General features: G+C 39.0%; 1 protein-coding gene across 6 annotated transcripts in view; it reads left to right on the top strand.

Annotated features, from left to right (window-relative positions):
- Caprin2 (caprin family member 2) overlaps window positions 1–21,366 on the top strand; it is a 49,034-nt gene that overhangs the window by 26,732 nt on the left and 936 nt on the right. For 5 of the 6 annotated variants that reach the window (XM_028892407.2, XM_028892413.2, XM_028892408.2 and 2 more), the window contains 8 exons: window positions 2,284–2,353; window positions 3,553–3,617; window positions 5,958–6,062; window positions 7,958–8,092; window positions 12,373–12,541; window positions 16,854–17,039; window positions 18,981–19,081; window positions 19,969–20,032. In XM_028892407.2, the coding sequence (XP_028748240.1) occupies window positions 2,284–2,353; window positions 3,553–3,617; window positions 5,958–6,062; window positions 7,958–8,092; window positions 12,373–12,541; window positions 16,854–17,039; window positions 18,981–19,081; window positions 19,969–20,032 (895 nt within the window). The remainder of the gene's footprint in view (window positions 1–2,283; window positions 2,354–3,552; window positions 3,618–5,957; window positions 6,063–7,957; window positions 8,093–12,372; window positions 12,542–16,853; window positions 17,040–18,980; window positions 19,082–19,968; window positions 20,033–21,366) is intronic. The other variant, XM_037203966.1, reaches the window with a different exon arrangement.

Raw genomic sequence — 21,366 nt, forward strand, 5'->3', positions numbered from 1 at the left:
AGCAGCTGTCAGTTGCTGATAACTCCAGCTAGGGGTAGAGCCTCATAAATCCCTTAATCATCCAAGTTGGGATATTGACTAGCTTGGATTTCTGTAGGTCACCATAGCTTCTGTGAGTTCACAAGTGCAAGAGCTTTGTCATGTCCAGATGAGAGCATTTCATGGCTCTCCTCCCCATCTTCTGTGCTGACCTCTGGGCTAGTCCTTGAGCTTTGAAGGAGTTGATTTATATATGTCCCATTTAGAGCTGAGCATTCCATAGTCACTCTAAACACTGACCAGTTAGGAGTCTCTGCACTGACTGCTGCCCACTGAAAAAGGCTTCTCTGACCAAGGTTGAAGGCACTACTATGTGGGTATAAACATAGGTATTTAGAAGGTACTTTGATAACAAGCTCATTTAGCAAAACAACAATAGTAGGCTCTCTTCCTAGGTCCACTCCTCCCTGCAACCCTAAGTAAGTCATGGTCATATGACAAGGTTTATAGTACCAGAAATGAATTTCTTCCTATGGATGGTCATAAAATTCAATTAGGAAATGGTTGGTTACTCCCATAACTTTCATGCCACACGTTTTACCTAGATCTATTTTAAAAATGAATCTTTTTTTTTTTTTTTTGGTTTTTTTTTTTTTTCTCTGTGTAGCTTTGCGCCTTTCCTGGAGCTCACTTGGTAGCCCAGGCTGGCCTCGAACTCACAGAGATCCGCCTGGCTCTGCCTCCCGAGTGCTGGGATTAAAGGCGTGCGCCACCAACGCCCGGCCAAAAATGAATCTTAAGTAATACTTGTGAAACTAGTAACTTTTATATGAAACATTGTAGTTAAATTGCTAAGAATCTAGATCCCATTGTGCAGAATGATGTCCTGTTTCTGTAGTTTCCTAGCTATCAGGGCAAGTTACTTTACTTTCTGTCATGTTATTTATTTGTTTATTTATTTTAATGCAAAAGACATAGTAGTCTTCACTTTTAAAGTTTATGTAAAGACATTAATTAAACATATCAAAAGCATCATGTTTTTAAGTGTAGGGCTGCTGTGGGTCATTGGTAGTTGCCCTAAGACTGGGAACCTGTTTGCTGCTTGGTCTGTCTGGTCCCACTATCTAAAAAATTATGAGACACTCATCACCTGCCTTTAAAACTATAGAAGATGGGAAACTTGTGTTAAATCAATAGTTAAATGTTAAATTGTGTAAATGACTTTTTTCCCTTTAAGATGGGGTCTGACTGTGTAGCCTTGCTAGCCTGGTACTCAGAATGTAGACCAGAGTGGCATTGAATTCATAGAGATCAGCTTGCTTCTGCCTCCCAGATGCTGGGATTAAAGGCCTGTACCACCAATCCATCATGAAAGGCTGTGTTTAGTTAAATAGTGTGACATAGACTCTTAGAGAATTTCAGAACAGCATTATATTACTGAGGCCTGACTACTCAAGTAAACAAAGCAAATATAAATAAAGAAGATGATAGGTCTTGAGCTTTGGATTTAGGCCTGGGTATATACACCATTCCTGTTTATTGCCTGCTGCATAACTCCAGTCAGATTCTTTAATTTCCAGCCCTAGTCTGCGAAGTGAAAGATAATTTGAAGATAAATGAAAGAACTAGGATGCTTCCTGAACATTTCTAGCTTAAGTAAGCACAGTCTGGGAGGGCTTCTTGAGAGAACACTGATATACAGATATGAGAAGAGAACAGCTCTCATCATAAAATGTTTATCAGCATGAAGTAGTAAGTGGTTGAGATAAAAATAAACAGACTTTCTCATTTGCGAGGTATAATAAAGATTTAAGTTCAGATTAGACTAGACTAACATTTTATGCTTAAAACTCACATCAGAAGTGCATTTCTAAGTTGGCCTTAGAATCCTGTTCTAGTTTTAATACTTGACCCAACCTTGAGGTTTGAAGTAACTTTAGGGTTTAGTTTTGACTCTTTAAGTTCTTATTTAAGAATAATTTGTTAACATCACAAGGTAGAGCTGGGCAATGGTGGCACACGCCTTTAATTCCAGTACTCTGGAGGCAGAGGCAGGTGGATCTCTGTGAGTTCTAGGATAGCCATAGCTGTTACACAGAGAAACCCTGTCTCAAAAAACCAAAACAAATGAACAACAAAAACAACAACAACAACAACAACAAAAACAAAAAAACAAAACCACAAGGTAGGAATTCGCTAGATGCCTGCACCTTTAGTAAAACTTGTGGTCAATACAGTGAGCTACTTAATCACTTTAAGTGAATCATCTGTGTTTCTTCTCGCTATTTAAAATCTCATTTTTAGGAGTCTGTTTTAGATTTTGACAAACCCTCAAGTGCAATTCCATCGTCACAACCGCCTTCAGCTTCTCCAGGTAACCCAGTAGGAGAATAATAATTCTAAAGACTTAAAACAAACAGCTTTATAGCTAACAGTTATTTATTTAGTTTTATGAATCATTCATTCCAGGTAGCTTAAGTGTTTGTTAATTTATTCTGGTTGTATCCATCAGTCAGGAGAGTTGCATAGGGATAAATTATCATTAGGACATAAGTATACTGCATGTTTACATTTGTTAGAGAAAAGTCCTCAGATGGGCAAGTAGAAATGCTTAATAGTTGGTTTAACAATTTTTCATGTTCTTTCTGGGGTGATTTCTGACTAGAACCTACTTGACCTTTGAACTGTGAATCTAGTGTGGAGTTTTTTGAGTCCTGATATTTAGAACAGTGAATACCATGGTATCTAATGATGGAGCCTGAATCTAAAACTGGTATGATGCCTCAAAGCTTAGGCCTCAGGCTCCATGCTAATTTCTCTCAGATAAGGAATGATATGATCAAGCCATAGTCCAACTGTTGTAAGCATTGAACACCTGCTAAAGACTGATGCTGTAATGCTGGGTGAAACAAACAGAATAGTTAACAGAAGTGACTGATATTAATGAGAGAAACCAAATTGAAAACTATGTGATTGTAAAAAGTGTATTAATACGTATAACCACAAGGGAAAAATCTAAACAAACAGATGACCAGCTAAGACTTACTATGAAGATTATGTGTATCAGGTAGTGATAACTCATAATGTCTTAGTCTTTGTCTTCTGGATTATTATCCCCAGTAATTTTTTGAAAGTCATAGTTCTTTTCTTTTGGAAGCTTTGAAATGCTGCTTTTACCCATATAACCTTAAGACATCACCATGAGAGATAGCTCAGTAGTTAAGAACATGTATTGTTCTTGCAGAGGACCTGATTTCAATTCCCAGCACCCGCATCAGGCAGCTTATAACTGCTTGTAACTCCAGCTCCAGGGGATGGCCCTAATCGTGGGTACATGCCCATATACAAACACACATACATGTGCATGTAAATAAATAATAATAAAAATATTAAAAACAAGAATAAAAAAAACCACATCACTATATACCACAGACAGAATTAGTGTTTCTAACTAGTATCCAGTCTATTCTCTTCAAAGTTGCAGTAGGAACCTATTTTTCCAGCTGATACTTTGTCTTGTCAAGTTGATATGTATTAACATTTCTTTCCCCTTAATTGTGTGATTTATTTTAGTCTCTACAGTATCTTCAGAACAAAACTTGTCCAATCAAAGTGGTTTTCTTCAAGAGCCATTACAGGTAACTTGTAGATTAATTTGAATTGCACTCTTTGTTTCAAGGGGAAGACTTCTTTGGCAAGAATAACTGAAAAAAATTTTTTTCTAAATTTTATCTTAGACCTACTATAAGAGAATTTCCTGTGTGTGTGTGTGTGTGTGTGTGTGTGTGTATGTATTACTATTACTTTTAGAGACAAAGTCTCTTAATGTAGCCCAGGCTGGCCTTGAACTCACTCTGTAGCCTAGACTGGTTTAGAATTTGTGATTCTCCTGCCTTAGGAGTATTGGAATGTTGTCCTGTGTTAGGATGCTAGTAGCATTTGTGCTTTTAATAGCCTCTCTGGGTGAGTCTGCCTACTTGAATTTAGAACCACTGGTCTCAAACACCATGTTTACTCACCAGTACATAAAGCTACTTCTGGCTACTCTACTTAAGTGATAATTTAGAGGCAAGAGTGATTGCAACATCTGCAAACCTATTAAGTGAAACTTTTTTTTTCTTCTTCTTCTTTTTTTTTTTTTTTTTTGGTTTTTCGAGACAGGGTTTCTCTGTGTAGCCTTGCGCCTTTCCTGGAACTCACTTGGTAGCCCAGGCTGGCCTCGAACTCACAGAGATCCGCCTGCTTCTGCCTCCTGAGTGCTGGGATTAAAGGCGTGCGCCACCACCGCCCGGCTTTAAGTGAAACTTTTAAGTAAAATTTGTTATTTTGCTTGTATTTTGAGACAGGTTTTGCCTTGTAGTCCAGGGTGGTCCTGAACTTGTGATCTTCCTGTCTCATTGTTCTAGCCCTGTGGTAATAGGTGCATTTCATGGCACTGGCTTTCAAAGTCTTTTTAGCTTAACTATTAAGTGGACAAAGGAAGATTAACTTATTATCTGTTGGTTTCCCTTGGACACAAGTATAGTTCAACAGCAGCCAGTCCCAGCTGTGATGGGTTGGCATATTATTTTAATTCAAAGTACTAGAAAATGCATAGTTTTAAAACAATCTCATAAATCTAATATTTTGATTAGATCTAAATTGTGTGTATTTAGTATATAAAATATTCTAAAACATTAAAAAAAATTCCTCTAAACTCTTTGAGGGTGGTGGTGAGATGAACAGGGTCTGACCCTGGTTGGCCTGGTAGACCAGGCTGGCCTATCAACTCTTTCTGATGCGAAAGTGTGTGTGTGTGTGTGTGTGTGTGTGTGTGTGTGTACACACGTGTACACATGCATGTGTGCCTGTGCCTGTTTATTTTATTGAGACAAAGTTTTCTTATGCAACAGTACCTCAGGCTGTCCTAGATTCCACTATGTAGTTGAGGAGGATGACCTTGAACTCTTGATCCTACTGACTGCTGCCCTAGTGCTGGGAAGCAGGTTATAGAAACATAACCACTTTGATGTTTGGTTACCACTCATTGATTTCTGGTTTACCTGTGATACTACTGGAGCTTCTGAGAACCATGAAGAAGTATTGGGATGCAGGATTGGATGCACAAGCACTTAGCTATCACTGCTGCCAGCTTTCTTTCCTTAGGTTTCTCTTACATTCTAATACCTTTTTAGTGCCATAGATTTCCCACTGAACTGCTCGGTGTGCTATTGTTAAGTTGTCACAGCCTTAGTTCCTTTTGTGCTTATTTCTAGTTTTTATTTTATTCTAACTCTTAATTTTCTCTTAGAGCTTTGATACTGTTTTGATCTTTGTAGAGCTTGTCCATCCTTTTTATACTTCTGTCTACCTTGTAAGGCATGAAAAGTCTTCAGACCAGAAGCCTGATTCGCCCTGTGCCTAGTTTGCCAGCATGCACTGTGAAGTGCCAGCCTCATTGCAGATCTGGCACCAGATTTTTAGGGCCAAGAATCTTGGTCAGCAAGGCTGATGTTATGTGTGTAACTGGGACACAGTCTTGGAAAGGCAGTGTGTGAATCTAAGTGTTCTGATACTGAACTTTGTTCTATTCTTGGGCAGATTACTTCACCTTTATCTGCTGCTTCTTTTTTTGTTGTTATTTTCAAGACAGGGTTCTGTGTAGCTTTGGAGCCTATCCTGGAACTTGCTCTGTAAACCAGGCTGGCCTCAAACTCAGAGATCCTGAGATCAGTCTGCTGCTTCCTGAGTGCTGGGATTAAAGGTGTGCACTATCCCTGTCCAACTATTTGCTTCTTCTTGATGTCCCTAAAATGAGGATAATTGTGCTTACTGCACAGGTTTGTTAGGATGAAGTGTGTTAATATTTGTAATGCAGTTTGCATACTGCCTGACACCACTGAGTGCTAGTAAAAGTGACATGTCAAGGAGTCCAGCACTCAGGAAATATGAAGTGAACACAGCATGTGTTGACAATGTTTCTATCTTCCTGTGTCTAGGTGACTTCTTCTCCAGTTACTTGTAGCTCAAATGCTTGCTTGGTTACTACTGATCGGGCTTCTTCGGGAACTGAAACAGAATTTATGACCTCAGAGACCACTGAGGTAATGAGACCTGTGATCTTAATTTCTTTGCTATCTCAAAGAATGGCAGAATGAGCTTATGAATTACTGGCATGATTGGTGGAATTACAGTGTTTGTATTTATTAATGCATTACTTTCTATAGATGTCCTAGAACATACACAGGTTTTGGCTTTGCCATGTATGTAGACTTAATAGTACTTATCTTACCTAATATAATAAATATATTTTTAGAACTATTATTTTTAAGTTTTTAAATATTTATTAATTTTATTTTATGCACAAATACATGTGCACCATATGGTGCTTGGTGCCCAAGGAGGTCAGAAGAGGGCATTAAATCCCTGTAACTGGAGTTAAGGATGGTTATGAACTACCATGTAGGTGCTAGGAATTAAACCCAGGTCCTCTGCAAGAGCAACATGTCTCTTGATTGATAAGCCATCTCTCCAGCCTCCCTATTACTATTTTTTGAGATGATCTCCTGTAGCTCAAACTGACCTTGAATTCCTGATCCTTTTGCTTCCATTTTTCAAATGTTGGGATTCCAGGAGACTATGGCTCAGTTTAGTCAATTTACTAATTTATTTTAATAAGTAGCATACAGGGCTGGAGAGATGGCTTGGTTCAGTGATTAAAAACATGTACTGATTTTGGAGAAGACCTAAATCTTGAGTTCCCACACTCGAATCAAGGAGCTCACTACTACCTGTGACTCTAGGCTAGGGAATCTGAGGCTTTTGGCTTCCATGGGCACTTGTACTCACATGCAGAAACACAGATATGTTCACACATACACATACTTAAAAATAAAGTATATCTTTAAAATAACAAAGTACTAGGTTTTCTTATATCATTTTTAATATAAAAAAGAAAAGCTTTAGGTAGGATTAGGAGAAAATATTCATATAACTGAAGATTTGTTTTTTATAGTGTTATTAGCACTGAGTTGGAATGAGTTACAGTCTCTCTGGCTCATCTTATCAAAAGCATTTTGACAAGTCGAAGGTGGTGACCCATGCCTTTAATCCCAGCACTTAGGCAGGCAGATCTCTGAGTTCCAGGCCAGCCTGGTCTATGAGAAAGTTCCAGGACATCCAGGGTTATAGAGAGAAACTCTGTTTCCAAGAACGAACAAAAAAAGCATTTTGACAGTATGAGGTTTGTGTGTAGTTCTAAATCTCAGCCTTTGCTGTTTGAGCAAATCCTTGAGCTAGATACACATGGATGGAATGAATTTTGGGGCAATTCAATAACTCTTAGATTAGATTTTTGAGGTGAACTAATAAGTGAGAGTTCATATAGGCTATAAGAAAGAATAGATGATTAGTTATTATAGTGCTTATTTGGTCTATATTTAAGATAGTTGGCTTCTTTATGACAAGGAAAAAGTGATTTTTACCAAGTGACCTACAGTGGTCTGCTGTATAATCTTGTTGGGATTGGGTTTTGTATCATATTAATTTGGCTTTATAGGTAAAGATTATTTAAATTATATCAAAGTTGTTTTATTCTTTAGGCAGAGGACTTAGAAATCTATCTTTTAAATAGAGAACTAACACTAAGGGACTAACTAACCAAAAGTTTTTCCTAAATTTAATCTTTGCATATATTTGGAATAATATTAGGTTATTAGTTGGAAATAGTAATTCAGGGCTTGCAGAGAGCTTGGTGCTGGTAGGAAGTTGAGAGCCCCTTGTGTGGTGCTTACTTTGTCAGCACCCTATCAAAAAGCGAGTGCTAGTGTGCATCCTCAGCAGCCGAGATTTAAAAATTGTAAGCAAATGCTGCCCTCTGCATTCCTGTATTCCTGTGTCGTCCTAAAGAACTTGCTGACTTGTGTCAGCTTGGAGCTTAGTGCAAGTTAACCTCTTGTCATATGGCAAGTGTGGCTGATTCTGCATTTCTCCTCCATAGATGGCAGTTCCCCGGAGCAAGCCAGCATCTGCACTTGCTTCTCCAAATCCTCCCTTGTCAAAGGGTTTCCAGTTACCTCCTGCAAGTGGAAGCTCAGCATCCATTAGCACCGCACCCTTTCAAGCCATGCAGACAGTGAGTATGTAAGGGAAATGATGGCAATTGAAGATCTATCGTTTCTCCCACACCTGTCTTTGGTACTGGATGAAAAGTATGCCTTCATGTTGCTCTTATTACGGATGCTGATGTTTATATTTATATTACATATTTGTAAATAATGTTTGTGACAGAGTATTAAATCTACAACCTCCAGAATTTTCAAGAAGTATTTTTTCCTTTTATTGAAAGTAGATTTTTTTTTTCATACAATACATTCTGATTATGGTTTCCCTTCTCCCTCCTCTTCCCAGTTCCTCCCCACTTTCTCTCCTATCTGGATCCACACCGTATCTGTCTCTCTTTAGAAAACAAACAGGCATTTAAGGAATAATAATAAAGTAAAATAAAATATAATAAAAAATCAGAATATGACAAAATACCAAATAAGAGAAAGAGCCAAAGAAAAAGCACAAGAAACACATGTAGATGCAGAGACGCACACATTAGCACACACAGGAGTCCCATAAGATCCCCCAAACCAGAACCCATAGTATATATGCAAAGGACCTGTAAGGTAGAAAAAAAAATGTCCTGACTTAACATGAAGCAGAGAACCTCCAAAGATGTCATTGAATTTTATTTATGTTTTCCATCTACTGCTGGGCATGGGACCTACCCTTAAGAGTGATTTGTTCGGGCGGAAGAGATGGCCCAGCTGTTAAGAGCACTGGCTGCTTTTCCAGAGGACCCAGGTTCAGTCCCAGCACCCACATGGCAGCTCACAACTGTCTGTAATTCTAGTTCCACGGGATCTGACACCTTCACACCAATGCATATAAAATAAAGTTTAAAAATAAAAATACAGTGATTTGTTCTAGGAGTATTTTTATCAGAGTCTTGTTTCCTCGCTGAAAATTAGTAGACAAAGCTTAGAACCCATGTGAAAATGTGTGTGGTTGATCCCCTGCTCCCCTCCCCACAAAAGGAATATGTGGATGGTAAACGTATTGTTTTGGTAATAGCTTATTATTAATAATTACTGAGGGTCCTAGTTTCAGTAACCTGAAGTAAGAATGCATATATGAGTTAGTTCTATCATTGTTGAAATATTTATTTAATTTTATTTTAGTCTCATTCTGGTTCATAAAGATTTAGGTTTGTTCAGATTTGTGTGTGTTCTCAATGTGTATTCCTCTACAAATTGTAGTCTAAAACTTTAAAAACATAACATTTCAGGGCCTGCAGAGGTGGCTCAATGGTTAAGAGCACTTGCTGCTTTTATAGAAGACCCAGATTTGGTTTCTGGTACCCACATGGTAGCTTACAGCTGTCTAACTCCTCTTCCAGGGGGATGATACCACATCCTGTTCTGGCCTTTGTGGGCAGCAGCCACACACACGGTGTACATATATACATGAAGGCAAACATTCATACAAAAAAGTCTTTAAAAAAGAAAAGAAAGAAAAAGATAATGTGACTCTAGATTGGTGTATTTTCAGGGAGAGAAACCATTCAGTGGAGCAGTAAGCACCTTTCCTGTGGGTGCTTCATGCTCCATACCAGGCCCAGAGCAGGGCTGCTGAACTCAGTAGCATGAATTCATGGGCCCTGCTATTCTGGCTGCACAGTTTGAGGGTCTTTTCCTCCTTGCCTTTCTTCTTTCCCTGGCAGCCTCATAATATTGCCGCTCAAATTTATTTTCACTTTTGCCTAATTAAAAGCAGACAGTGGTTCATCACATGATGAAATAGAGTCCTTCACCTGAACTATTGAAGTCCTGTCTAACCTGTCAGACAAGGCCACTGGACTTGTCTTGTGTTGTTCTGTTATAGTGCTTCTTTGTTGATAGCTTTCTGTCTGCTTTGCCTCTTTGAAGCCTGCCCAGTTCAAGCAGATTCTCACTCAGTCACTTTATTTAACAGGAGGTTAGGCACTATTTATTTTTAAAGATTTATTTTTGTTATTTTTGATTATGTGTATATGTCTGTGTGGGGATATGTACATATGAACGCAGATGCCTTCAGAGGCCAGAGGCATTAGATCACTCTGTAACTGTAGACCTCTGCAAGAGCAGTACCATCTCTTAAAAGCTGAGCCTTCTCTCAAGCTATTTTAAAAGCATGTACCAGATTTTTGTTTGTTTGTTTGTTTTGGAGACAAGGTCTCACTATGTAACCCTGGGTGTTCTGGAACTCACTATGTAGACTAGGCTGGCCCTGAACTCATAGAGATTCAGCTAGGTACTGTTTTTTGTTTTGAGACAGGGGTTTTGTTTTTGTTTTGGAGACAAGGTCTTACTTTGTAACCCTGGTTAGTCTGGAACTTGTTATGTAGACCAGACTGTCCTTGGATTCAAAGAGATCTGCCTGCCTCTGCCTCCTAAATACTGGGATTAAAGGTTTGCTTCACCATGCTGGGCTCAGGAATTATTTTTATTCACCAGAGGTATAGAAATGTAAAACAAAACAAACCACTAAAGTCTTTCTGACAGCTGGTCTTTGACTATGGAAGGGAGAGGGCTAGAGAGATGAGATACAGTTACTGCTATCAGTTATGTTTGCTATTCACAAAAACATCAGAGTAGGGAAGGCAAAGGGAAACAGAAGTGTTAGCTCATGACTTATGGCTAGGTGTCTAAAAGTTTAATAACTGCTTTCTTTTCTTTTTTTCTTGCTGGAGATTGAACCTAGGATCTTGCATATAAATTAGGCAGGAGTTCTGCCTTTGAAGTTTTTGAAATCTCTTAAAAATTTTTTCTTTGGCTGGGCAGTGGTGGCACACACCTTTAATCCCAGCAAAGCACTCAGGAGGCAGAGGCAGGCAGATCTCTGTGAGCTTGAGGCCAGCCTGGTCTACAGAGCGAGATCCAGGAAAGGCACAAAGCTACACAGAGAAACCCTGTCTCGAAAAACAAAACAAAAAAAAAAATTTTTTTCTTTGAAAAATTTATACATTTATACAATCTGTTTTGATCATATCTATTCATCATTTCTTCATATCCATTTACCACCCCCCCCAGCTTCCTCTAAGATCCTCATCTTTATCTTCTTTCTAACATCATGTTTCACTGCTGTTGTCAGTAATAACCCTGAGTCCACTTAATGTTACCTGTATGCACATGGTTGTGGGACCATTCATTGGGATGTGAGTAATATACTAGTGGTCCCATCCCAAAAGGAGGGTGACTGCCCCTCCCTTAGAAGCTATCAACTACCAATAGTTCCTCTGTCGAGGGTGGAGTCTGGGGACCCCTCCTCCATCCATGTTGGAATTTTGATTGGCTTAATCTTGTGTAAATTTTATGCAGGTGACCACACCTACTGTGAGTTGATGTGTGCAGCAACCATGTTATGTTCAAAAGTCATCATTCCACAGCTCCTATTCTCATATTCCAGCTCTTAAATTTTATCTTCCACCATGTTCTCTGTGCCTTGGATGAGGGGAGGTTGAAAAGATGATATATCCACATCTGAGTGCACACAGTCACTTATACTTAGCTATTGTCTGCATTAACACTACCTACTGCAAAAGGAAGCTTTTCTGACCAAAGTTCAAAGCAACATAAATCTATGGGTATAAACAGAAATATTTAGAAAGCTGCTTGACAGAATAAATATATCATAAAGCAACAGCAGTAGCTTTTGACCAGATTTACAGTACCAGGCATGGTATCCCTGCTATGGTACAGCATGCATGTGGAGGTCAAAGGACAATTTTATGGAGTTGGTTCTCTCCTTCTAGCTTGTTTCACTTAGCATAATATTTTTGATATGTAGTATGTATCATATTTTCATTCTTTTTATGGCTGAATAATATTTAAAGTATGTGTCTCATTTCACTCAGGTTCTTTTACATTTTGCCTCAGGAAGAATGTTGCTAAAGTCATATCATGTCTGTTCAAGTCTTGACATTAACTTCTTTTGGGTGGATACCTAGACATGAACCTGGTGGGATTGTGTTTACCTTTATAAGGAGCCATCGTCTGTTTTCCACAGTGCTTACACCATTTTACTTTCCCGTCAGTGATGTGGTTCCAGTCTCTCCTTGCTTAGTCTTGTTTTTCATCTTTTGATAGTGGTGGTCCCAGTGGATATGAAGTGGCATCTCACGGTGGTTTTAGTTTACATTTTCCTGATGACTGGTGATGATCAGGCTTTCATGTATTTATTAGTTGTTGTCTTTGGAGAAATGTCTGTTCGAATCCTTTGCCCATCTAGTGCGTTAGAATGTACAGATGTTATTTAGGCATTTCCTCTGAACCATACCCAGTGTTTTTTTTGTTTTGTTTTTGTTTTTGTGATTGTTTTTTTAATAAGGTGTTTAATGTTAATGCACCTCTCCCTCCACGGAAAGAACAAGAAATGAAAGAATCTCCTTATTCACCTGGCTACAATCAAAATTTTACTTCGGCAAGTACTCAGACAATATCCCAATGCCAGCTCCCAGCTATACACATAGAACAGACAGCCCAACCTCCAGAGACTGGTAAGATTTCTGAATATATTCTTATAAGTACCACATGCTAACTCAATGCTTTATTGTAGTACCCTCTGTGGCCCTGGAACTTTCAAAAACAAAAAATACTTTTTTTGTTTTTAAGATTTATTTTTTTTAAGTTTATAAATGTTTTTTTTTTGCATGTCCTGATACCTTCAGAGGTCAGAAAAAGGCATCAGTTCCCCTAGAATTGGAGTTATGGATTTTGTGAGCCATCACATGTGTTTGGGAATGGGAACCAGGTCCTATGTAAGAGAAACTAGTGCTCTTAACTGTTCAGCTATCTCTCCAGTATCTTGAACTATTATTTTAAAGATTTTTTTTATTTATGTGTTTATGTATATACATGTGTATGGAGGCCAGAAGAAGGTATTGGATCTCCTTGAACTGAAATCCCAGTCAGTTGTGAACTGCCTGATGTGGGTCCTAGGGTCCTCTGAAAGAGCAGCAAAAGTGCTCTTAACTGCTGAACCATCTCTCCTGTCACCTAATTTGAACTTTGAAGAGGTAGAAAAGAACTTCAGTGGCTGTTTTAGATTTGTTGGCTCTTATTTTTAAGTCTGATTGCTTTGGTTACCTAGACAGTGGTTGAGATAGATGGGAGGCACTCTAGCTGCTCTGGTGAAGATTTTGAAGCTATTGTATTACATTGTGTTACCATAAGTACAGATGATGCCTCTTACAGAAAATAAAAACCAATGTGAGGAGATAATGTAGAATGTTGTTGTACTGTTAGCTCAGAGAATGGGGACAGTTTTGGTCTTTTAAAGCTGTTTTGAATGATAAAAGCATAGGTAACCTTCATTCTTTTTAAAAACTTTAAATTTCATTTACTTTTTTTTTGCTGAAATTCTTTTCAAACTTTTTTTTCAATACTATTCAGTTCTACATAATAGCCACAGATTCCCTTGTTCTCTCCCTTCCTGCCCTCCTCCCCTTCCCCCCAGAACACCCTCCATTCCCACCTCCTCCAGATCAAGGTGTCGTCCCCCCCCCCAGGACTGGGATCGACCTGATAGACTCAGTCCAGGCAGGTCCAGTCCCCTCCTCCCAGATTGAGCCAAGCAAGCGTCCCTGCATAAGTCCCAGGTTTCAAACAGCTAACTCATGCAATGAGCCCAGCACCTGGTACCACTGCCTAGATGCCTCCCAAACAGATCAAGCCAATCGACTGTCTCACCTATTCAGAGGGCCTGATCCAGTTGGGGGCCCCTCAGCCTTTGGTTCATAGTTCATGTGTTTCCATTCATTTGGTTATTTGTCCCTGTGCTTTATCCAACCTTGGTTTCAACAATTCTCGCTCATATAAACCCTCCTCTTTCTCACTAATTAGACTCCCAGCGCTCCACCAGGGGCCCTAGCCGTGGATGTCTGCATCCAGATTCCTCAGTCCTTGGATGGGGTTTATGGCACAACTATTAGGGTGTTTGGCCATCCCATCACCAGAGTAGGTCAGTCCTGGCTGTCTCTCGACCATTGCTAGCAGTCTTTTGTGGGGGTATCTTTGTGGATTTCTGTGGGCCTCTTTAGCTCTTTGTTTCTTCCTTTTCTCATGTGGTCTTCATTTACCATGGTCTCCTATTCCTTGTTCTTCCTCTCTTTTCTTGATCCAGCTAGGATCTCCCGCTCTCTTTCCCTCGACCCTCGCCCTTCATTGCTCCCACCCATGTCCAGGCTGTTCATGTAGATCTCATCCATTTCTCCGTGTCTTTCTTGGGGTCCCGTTTTCCAGGTAGCCTCACTGGTGATGTGAGTAGCAGTCCAGTCATCCTTGTTCCACATCTAGCATCTTCCTATGAGTGAGTACATACCATATTTGTCTTTCTGAGTCTGGGTTACCTCACTCAGGATGATTTTTTCTAGATCCATCCATTTGCCTGCAAACCTCATGATGTCATTGTTTTTCTCTGCTGAGTAGTATTCCATTGTGTATATGTGCCACAATTTATTTATCCATTCTTCAGTTGAAGGGCATCTAGGTTGTTTCCAGGTTTTGGCTATTACAAACAATGCTGATATGAACATAGCTGAGCAAGTGCTCTTGTGGTATGATTGAGCATTTCTTGGGTATATGCCCAGGAGTGGTATAGCTGGATCTTGGGGGAGATTGATTCCCAATTTTCTAAGAAAGCGCCATATTGATTTCCAAAGTGGTTGTACAAGCTTGCATTCCCACCAGCAGTGGAGGAGAGTTCCCCTAGTTCCACATCCTCTCCAGCATAAAGTGTCTTCAGTGTTTTTGATCTTCGCCATTCTGACAGGCGTAAGGTGGTATCTCAGAGTTGTTTTGATTTGCATTTCCCTGATGATTAGGGATGTTGAGCAATTCCTTAAATGTCTTTCAGCCATTTGAGTTTCCTCTGTTGAGAATTCTCTGTTTAGTTCTAAAGCCCATTTCTCAACTGGACTGTTGGTCGTTTTGATGTCTAATTTCTTGAGTTCCTTATATATTCTGGATATCAGTCCTCTGTCACATGTAGGGTTGGTGAAGATCTTTTCCCATTTGTAGGCTGTCGCTTTGCCTTGTTGACCGTATCCTTTGCTCTACAAAAGCTTCTCAGTTTCAAGAGGTCCCCTTGATTGATTGTCTCAGTGTCTGTGCTACTGGTGTTATATTTAGGAAGTGATCTCCTATGCCAATGCGTTCAAGACTACTTCCTACTTTCTCTTCTAGCAGGTTCAGAGTAGCTGGATTTATGTTGAGGTCCTTGATCCACTTGGACTTAAGTTTTGTGCACAGTGACAGATATGGATCTATTTGCAGCCTTCTACACGTTGATATCCAGTTATGGCAGCACCATTTGTTGAAGATGCTTTCTTTTTTCCATTGTACACTTTTGGCTTCTTTGTCCAAAATTATATGTTCATAGGTGTGTGGGTCATTTACTTTTTTTTAACCTTTCTTCTTAATACAGAAGCACTGGTAGGTTTATAGTGTTGGTATTGCAGCCTTTAATGTACTGCATAAATAAACTGAGACTCTGGTTGCTTTCTTCTTCAGTGGTAAAGAGTATTATTAAGTAGAGTCCTAGATCTCGATGTGAAGGTACTCATTCTGTTGTTACTGTATTGCTGAAATATAGGACACTTTATGTAACAGATGCTGTGGTTATAGTCCTTCTCAATTTTGAATGTTAGTAAGATTAGGATTCATGGCATGGGGATGTAGCTCAGCTATAAAGTGCTTGTCTAACCTGCAAGAGGTTTCATCTTCAGCACCGGCATAAACTAGGCATAATAGAAGATGCCTATAATCCTAGCAATAGGGAGTTGGAGACAGCAAGATTAGAAGGAGTTTATGGTTATCCTTGGATATATAACAAGCTCAAGACTAGCCTGGGCTACATGAGACCCTGTCCTCCCCTCAAAAAAAAAAAAAAAAAAAAAAAGAAAAGAAAAAAGAAAAGATTAGGATTAATTTTCTTTTACTCCTTGATCTAGGATATTTAGCTTAATATTTTTATTTGTTGTAAAGTGTACATAAAGTAAAAATAATCATTTTAACTTTTTTTGTTGTTGTTTTTGAGATGTCTCACTATGTAGCTCTAGTGGATCAGGAACTTGTAGTATAGACCAGTACGGTCTCAAACCCAGAGAGATTTACCTGCCTGTTTCCAAGTGCTGATTTAAAGGCATATGCCACCATATCTGGCGTCATTTTTAACATTTTTACACATAGAGTTCTGTAGTATTACATCTAAGTTGTTGAGTAGTCATCACCCCATCACTCACTGACAATAACTCTGTATCTGTTTATCACTAACTCCTTTTCATTTCTTTTTCTTTTTTTTGGTTTTTTGAGACAGGGTTTCTCTGTGTAGCTTTGTGCCTTTCCTGGAACTCACTTGGCAGCCCAGGCTGGCCTCGAACTCACAGAGATCCGCCTGGCTCTGCCTCCCGAGTGCTGGGATTAAAGGCGTGCGCCACCACTGCCCGGCTTCCTTTTCATTTCTTACCGGCCCCTGGAATCAACCATTCTCCTATGACTTTGAATTTGACTACCCTGGCTACCTCATGTGCGTTGGCATCATATACTTGTTCTTGTTGTAACTTAGTTCATTTAATATAACACCTTCAAGGCTCATTCATACTGTGCCAGATTTCCTTCCTCTATAAATTGAGTAATATTCTGTTTCTCATACATGCTTATATATCATAAGTATGTTTTTAAAGGGAGAAAATATAGGTTATATATATATATATGTTACATGTATATCAATATATATTTTGAGATATATATTGATAACATGGGGCCTTTATTACCATTTAACTCTTGGACTTTAAATTGTTTTCTCTTAAGCTGCAGGTTACCATCCTGATGGAACTGTTCAAGTAAGCAATGGCAACCTTGCCTTTTACCCAGCACCCACGAGTGTGTTTCCCAGACCTGCTCAGCCGTTCATCAGTAGTCGGGGGTCTGTGAGAGGATGTACACGTGGTGGGAGGTTACTAATGAATCCCTATCGGTCTCCTGGTGGCTACAAAGGTATGTTTTGAATCTAGTGTACTAAATTATTTTAATGTATATATTTTTTCTGACTCAAACTGGGCTCAATTTTGACTTTGTTCTTTTGGTCATTTCCATTTATAATTGTCTATTAGTAGGTAATAGAGTGCTTCAAAAATTTTTTACTTATTTTTTTGTTTATGAATATTTTTCCTGAATGTAAGTGCAGTGCCTGCAGATGACAGAAGAGGTTGTCAGATCTCCTGGAACTGGAGTCACACATAGTTGTGAGCTACCATGTTGGTGTTGGGGTCTGAATCCTCGTTTTCTGCAGGGGCAACCAGTGCTCTTAAGCATTGTGTTAACTCTCCAGCCCACCAGTATTTTTATTATACTTGTTCTCTACAAGAGACCTAACTTGCTATCTGCAAAACAGATTAATTCTGTGATTTGCTGAAGAAGAGGTTAATCAGCTTGGTTTTCAAGGGGGATTTTGATTTTCATATTTGAATGGTATTTTTTCCTGATTGATTTAACTCTTAAAATGTATCATAATTAGATAAGACTCATTTTCAAGTTACTTTCAGAGTATATTGCAGATAAGAACAAGAGAATCTGGGGAGCTGGAGAGATGGCCCAGAGGTTGGGAACACTGACTGTTCTTCCAGAGGTCCTGAGTTCAATTCCCAGCAACCACATGATGGCTCACAACCATCTGTAATGAGACCTGGTGCCCTCTTCTGGTCATACATGTTGTATACATAATAAATAAATCTTAAAAAAAAAAAAAGAACAAGAGAATCTGAGTCCACATAGTGGCCTCTTAAGATTTAGTTATAGCTTCAAGTATTGTGATGGTAGCTTGATGTTAGCAAAAGGACTTGATGCTGAGGTTTTAAGTACCTAATTACATTGGCCCCATCCTCACCCAACCCCAACTCATATTTCAACAGTATTAGAAATCAGCAGAAATGCTGGGTGTGTGGTGGTACATACTTTTAACCCCAGCACTTGGGAGGCAGAGGTAAGTGGATTTCTGAGTTTGAGGCCAACCTGGTTTCCAGAGGGAGTTCTATGACAGCCAGGGCTACACAGAGAAACTCTCAAAAAACCAAAATAAATAAATAAATTGCCAGCAGAATTATGGCATTTTGCTATAGAAACATTTTAGTATGTCTTTACTTAAAGAAGACATACATGTCTTCCACTCTGGCCCATGGTGCCAACAAGATAGACAAATATTGTGATCTCCTTATGCCAGTCTCTGGCAGGACCAGAAGTGGCATGACAAACAATATAAGAAAGCCCACTTGGGCATAGCCCCGGAGGCTAATCCTCTTGGAGGTGCTTTTTACGCAAAGGGAATTGTGTTGGAAAGAGTAGGGATTGAAGCCAAACAGCCAAATTCTGCTGTCAGGAAGCTTGTCAGGGTATGGCTCATCCAAAATGGCAAGATTATCACGGCATTGTGCTCAGTGACGATTGCTCAAACTTGACTGAGGAAAATGATCAAGTTCTGGTTGCTGGATTTGGTCAAAAAGGGCTGGCTAGCTGAGTGGTGGTGGCTCACACTTTTAATCCCAGCACTCAGGAGGCAGAGACAGGCCTGGTCTACAAAGTGAGTTCCAGGACAGCCAGGGTTACACAGAGAAACGCTGTCTTGAAATTACCCCCCCCCCAAAAAAAAAAGGTTATGCTTTAGGTGTTACTCTTGGAATTTGTTTTACGATTGTTAAAGTAGCCAGTGTTTCTCTGTTGGCCCTGTACAAAGACAAGAAGGAAAAACCAACCAAGTCCATAAATTTTGAGAGTGGGAACATAGTAATAAAATTTCATACTCTATAAAAACAAAAAAAAGACATATATCTAATGATGACATTGTAAGATCCAACTTTCCCCACCAGTTTAACTTTTAGAGCCAAAGAGTTCAGTGAGCTTCATTTCCCATCATTTTATGTGTGCTGTTTGTTTATTCATTAGGTTTCGATAGTTACAGAGGACCCTCTTCAGCTTCCAATGGGAATTACAGCCAACTGCAGCTGCAAGCTAGAGAATATCCTGGAACACCTTACACTCAAAGGGTAAGTAGTTATTGCAACTGAATTGTGGAACATTTGTGGATCTTATACTGGTGAACATTTTTCCTATCATCAAGGGAAGATGGAATTTAAAAGGTATAAAGAACCTGACATGTTCACATAAGCTCACTTACTTTTCCACTTTATAGGAAAAGGGTCCAGAGGTTAAATTCCTTGTTTGTGGTCACACAGCAAGTAAATAGATAAAAATTATATTGCAAAAAAAAAAATTTTTTTTAAAACTTTAGAGCTTATATTCCTTAGTTTCACTAAATTACCTTCAACTTAACTTACTTGTTATATATAACAGAATTCATCTTTACAAGTTTAACTGTTTTGTTTATTCCAATTTGATCACATAGCAATTTTTTCCCTTGTGTCTGACAAAACTGATTGGAGTTTAGACATTGCATTTTAGCAAACCTTATAAACTTTCTGTCATGGTTATATTTGGGTTACACCAGTATTTTTCTTTTAAAACTTTATTTACTTGTGTGTGTGTGTGTGTGTGTGTGTGTGCGCGCGCATGTGTGTGTACCATGGCACACGTATAGAGGTTAGAGGATAATTTGTAGGAATTGATTATCTCTTTCTATCGTATGGGTACTAGAGATTTAACTCAGGTCAGTCAGGCTTAGTGACAAGTGTCTTGTCCACTAAGACTCCTCGCTGACCCTAGTCTTTACATTTGATTTACAAACTGGGTCATATTGAATAATTTATGTGCTCTTCTTACTTTACTGTGCCCTTTTATATTAAGATGAATGACTGAGGCCATCTCTGCTTCTGAATTTCCATTATTACTCAGCACTGTATTTTTTACATGGTGTTCCCATGCTAATTAATCTGTATTTTTGGTGCCAAGTTAAATATTCATGTATTCATTTTAGGATAATTTCCAGCAATGTCATAAAAGATCAGGGACATCTAGTGGTCTTCAGGCAAATTCAAGAGGTAAGGGTAATTATATAGATTTACCCAAAGCATGCTTGTACTTCACTGTATCCTCTGTCAACTTCTCTTTAAAGCACATTACTTTCAGCATTTATCTGTTGAAGTTTCAGTTTGTTTAACTGTAATTCTAAAGTATTGAATGAGGCAGTAGACTAGCAAGAACGATATGGAAACTGTCAACTTAGTTGTGTATGTTTTCTAAAAAATTCTCTTTTGTTCATGTGAGCATAATTCCCCATGCTAAATTTAGGCCAAGTCTGGTTCAAAATAATGCCTTTTTTTTTTTAAAGATTTATTTAGTGTGTGTGTGTGTGTGTGTGTGTGTGTGTGTGTGTGTGTGTGTGTGTGTGTTTTGCCTGCATGTATGTCGGTACACCATGTGTATGCTTGGTGGTGCCTTAGAAGGTCAGAAGAAAGAATCTGATCCCATTGAATTGGAGTTACAGATGCTTATGAACAACCACATAGGTGCTGAGAACTGAACACAGATCCTCTGCAAGAGCAACAAGTGCTCTTAACCACTGAGCCACCCCTCCAGCCCCCAAAATGATGGCTTTTAAAATAATTGGTACGATTTACACCATTGATATATGGTATAAATGATATGGAGCAATGGTAGATTTGAATAAGCAGCAGTTAAAACACAGGGCAGTGTACTTAATCACACTTGTTAAAAATGAGAAGAGACCATTAAATGATTCAGTGTAATTGAAAAAGAGTTATTAAAGAGACATTTTTCAAAGCAAAGCAGCCTTCCTATTTTGAGAAATGGTCAGAGTCTATAATACTCTTTCTCATATTGAACAGTGTTTTTACATAGCACCTAAAACATTATTTCAAGTCTGAGGAGATGGCTGTGTTAGGTATAGTGCTCACCATGCAAGCATGAAGACCTAGGTTGAGATTCCCAGCATTCACGAAAAGAGCTGGGTTCTGTGGCAGTTGCCTGTAACCCTAGTGGTAGCGGGCAGATTTCAGAGGCTTGCCAGGCCATTCTTTCTAGCTTTTGGTGAGCTCCAGGGTCAGTGAGCTTAAAAAAAGAGGTAAAGAGGGACTGAGGAAGCTCTCTGATGCCAACCTCTGGAGTTACTATGCATGTACATGGGCACCTACACCCATATGTCTTTGTTAATGAGTTTTGGCAAATTACTCAATTTGGGGAGGAAGGCACAATTTCTTGACCTTTAAAAAAACAGAAGCAAAAAAAAAAAAAAAACAAAAAAACAATCAATACAAGATTTCCTAGGACCTTCTGGCTACATTTTATTGTTTTTGTTTTGGAATCTTGTGTTTTCATTAGCTGACTAATGTTAAATGTCTTGTCAAAGCTAAAG

Source organism: Peromyscus leucopus, chromosome 3 (assembly GCF_004664715.2).
Source record: "Peromyscus leucopus breed LL Stock chromosome 3, UCI_PerLeu_2.1, whole genome shotgun sequence".
In the NCBI taxonomy this organism is placed as follows: Eukaryota; Metazoa; Chordata; class Mammalia; order Rodentia; family Cricetidae; genus Peromyscus; species Peromyscus leucopus.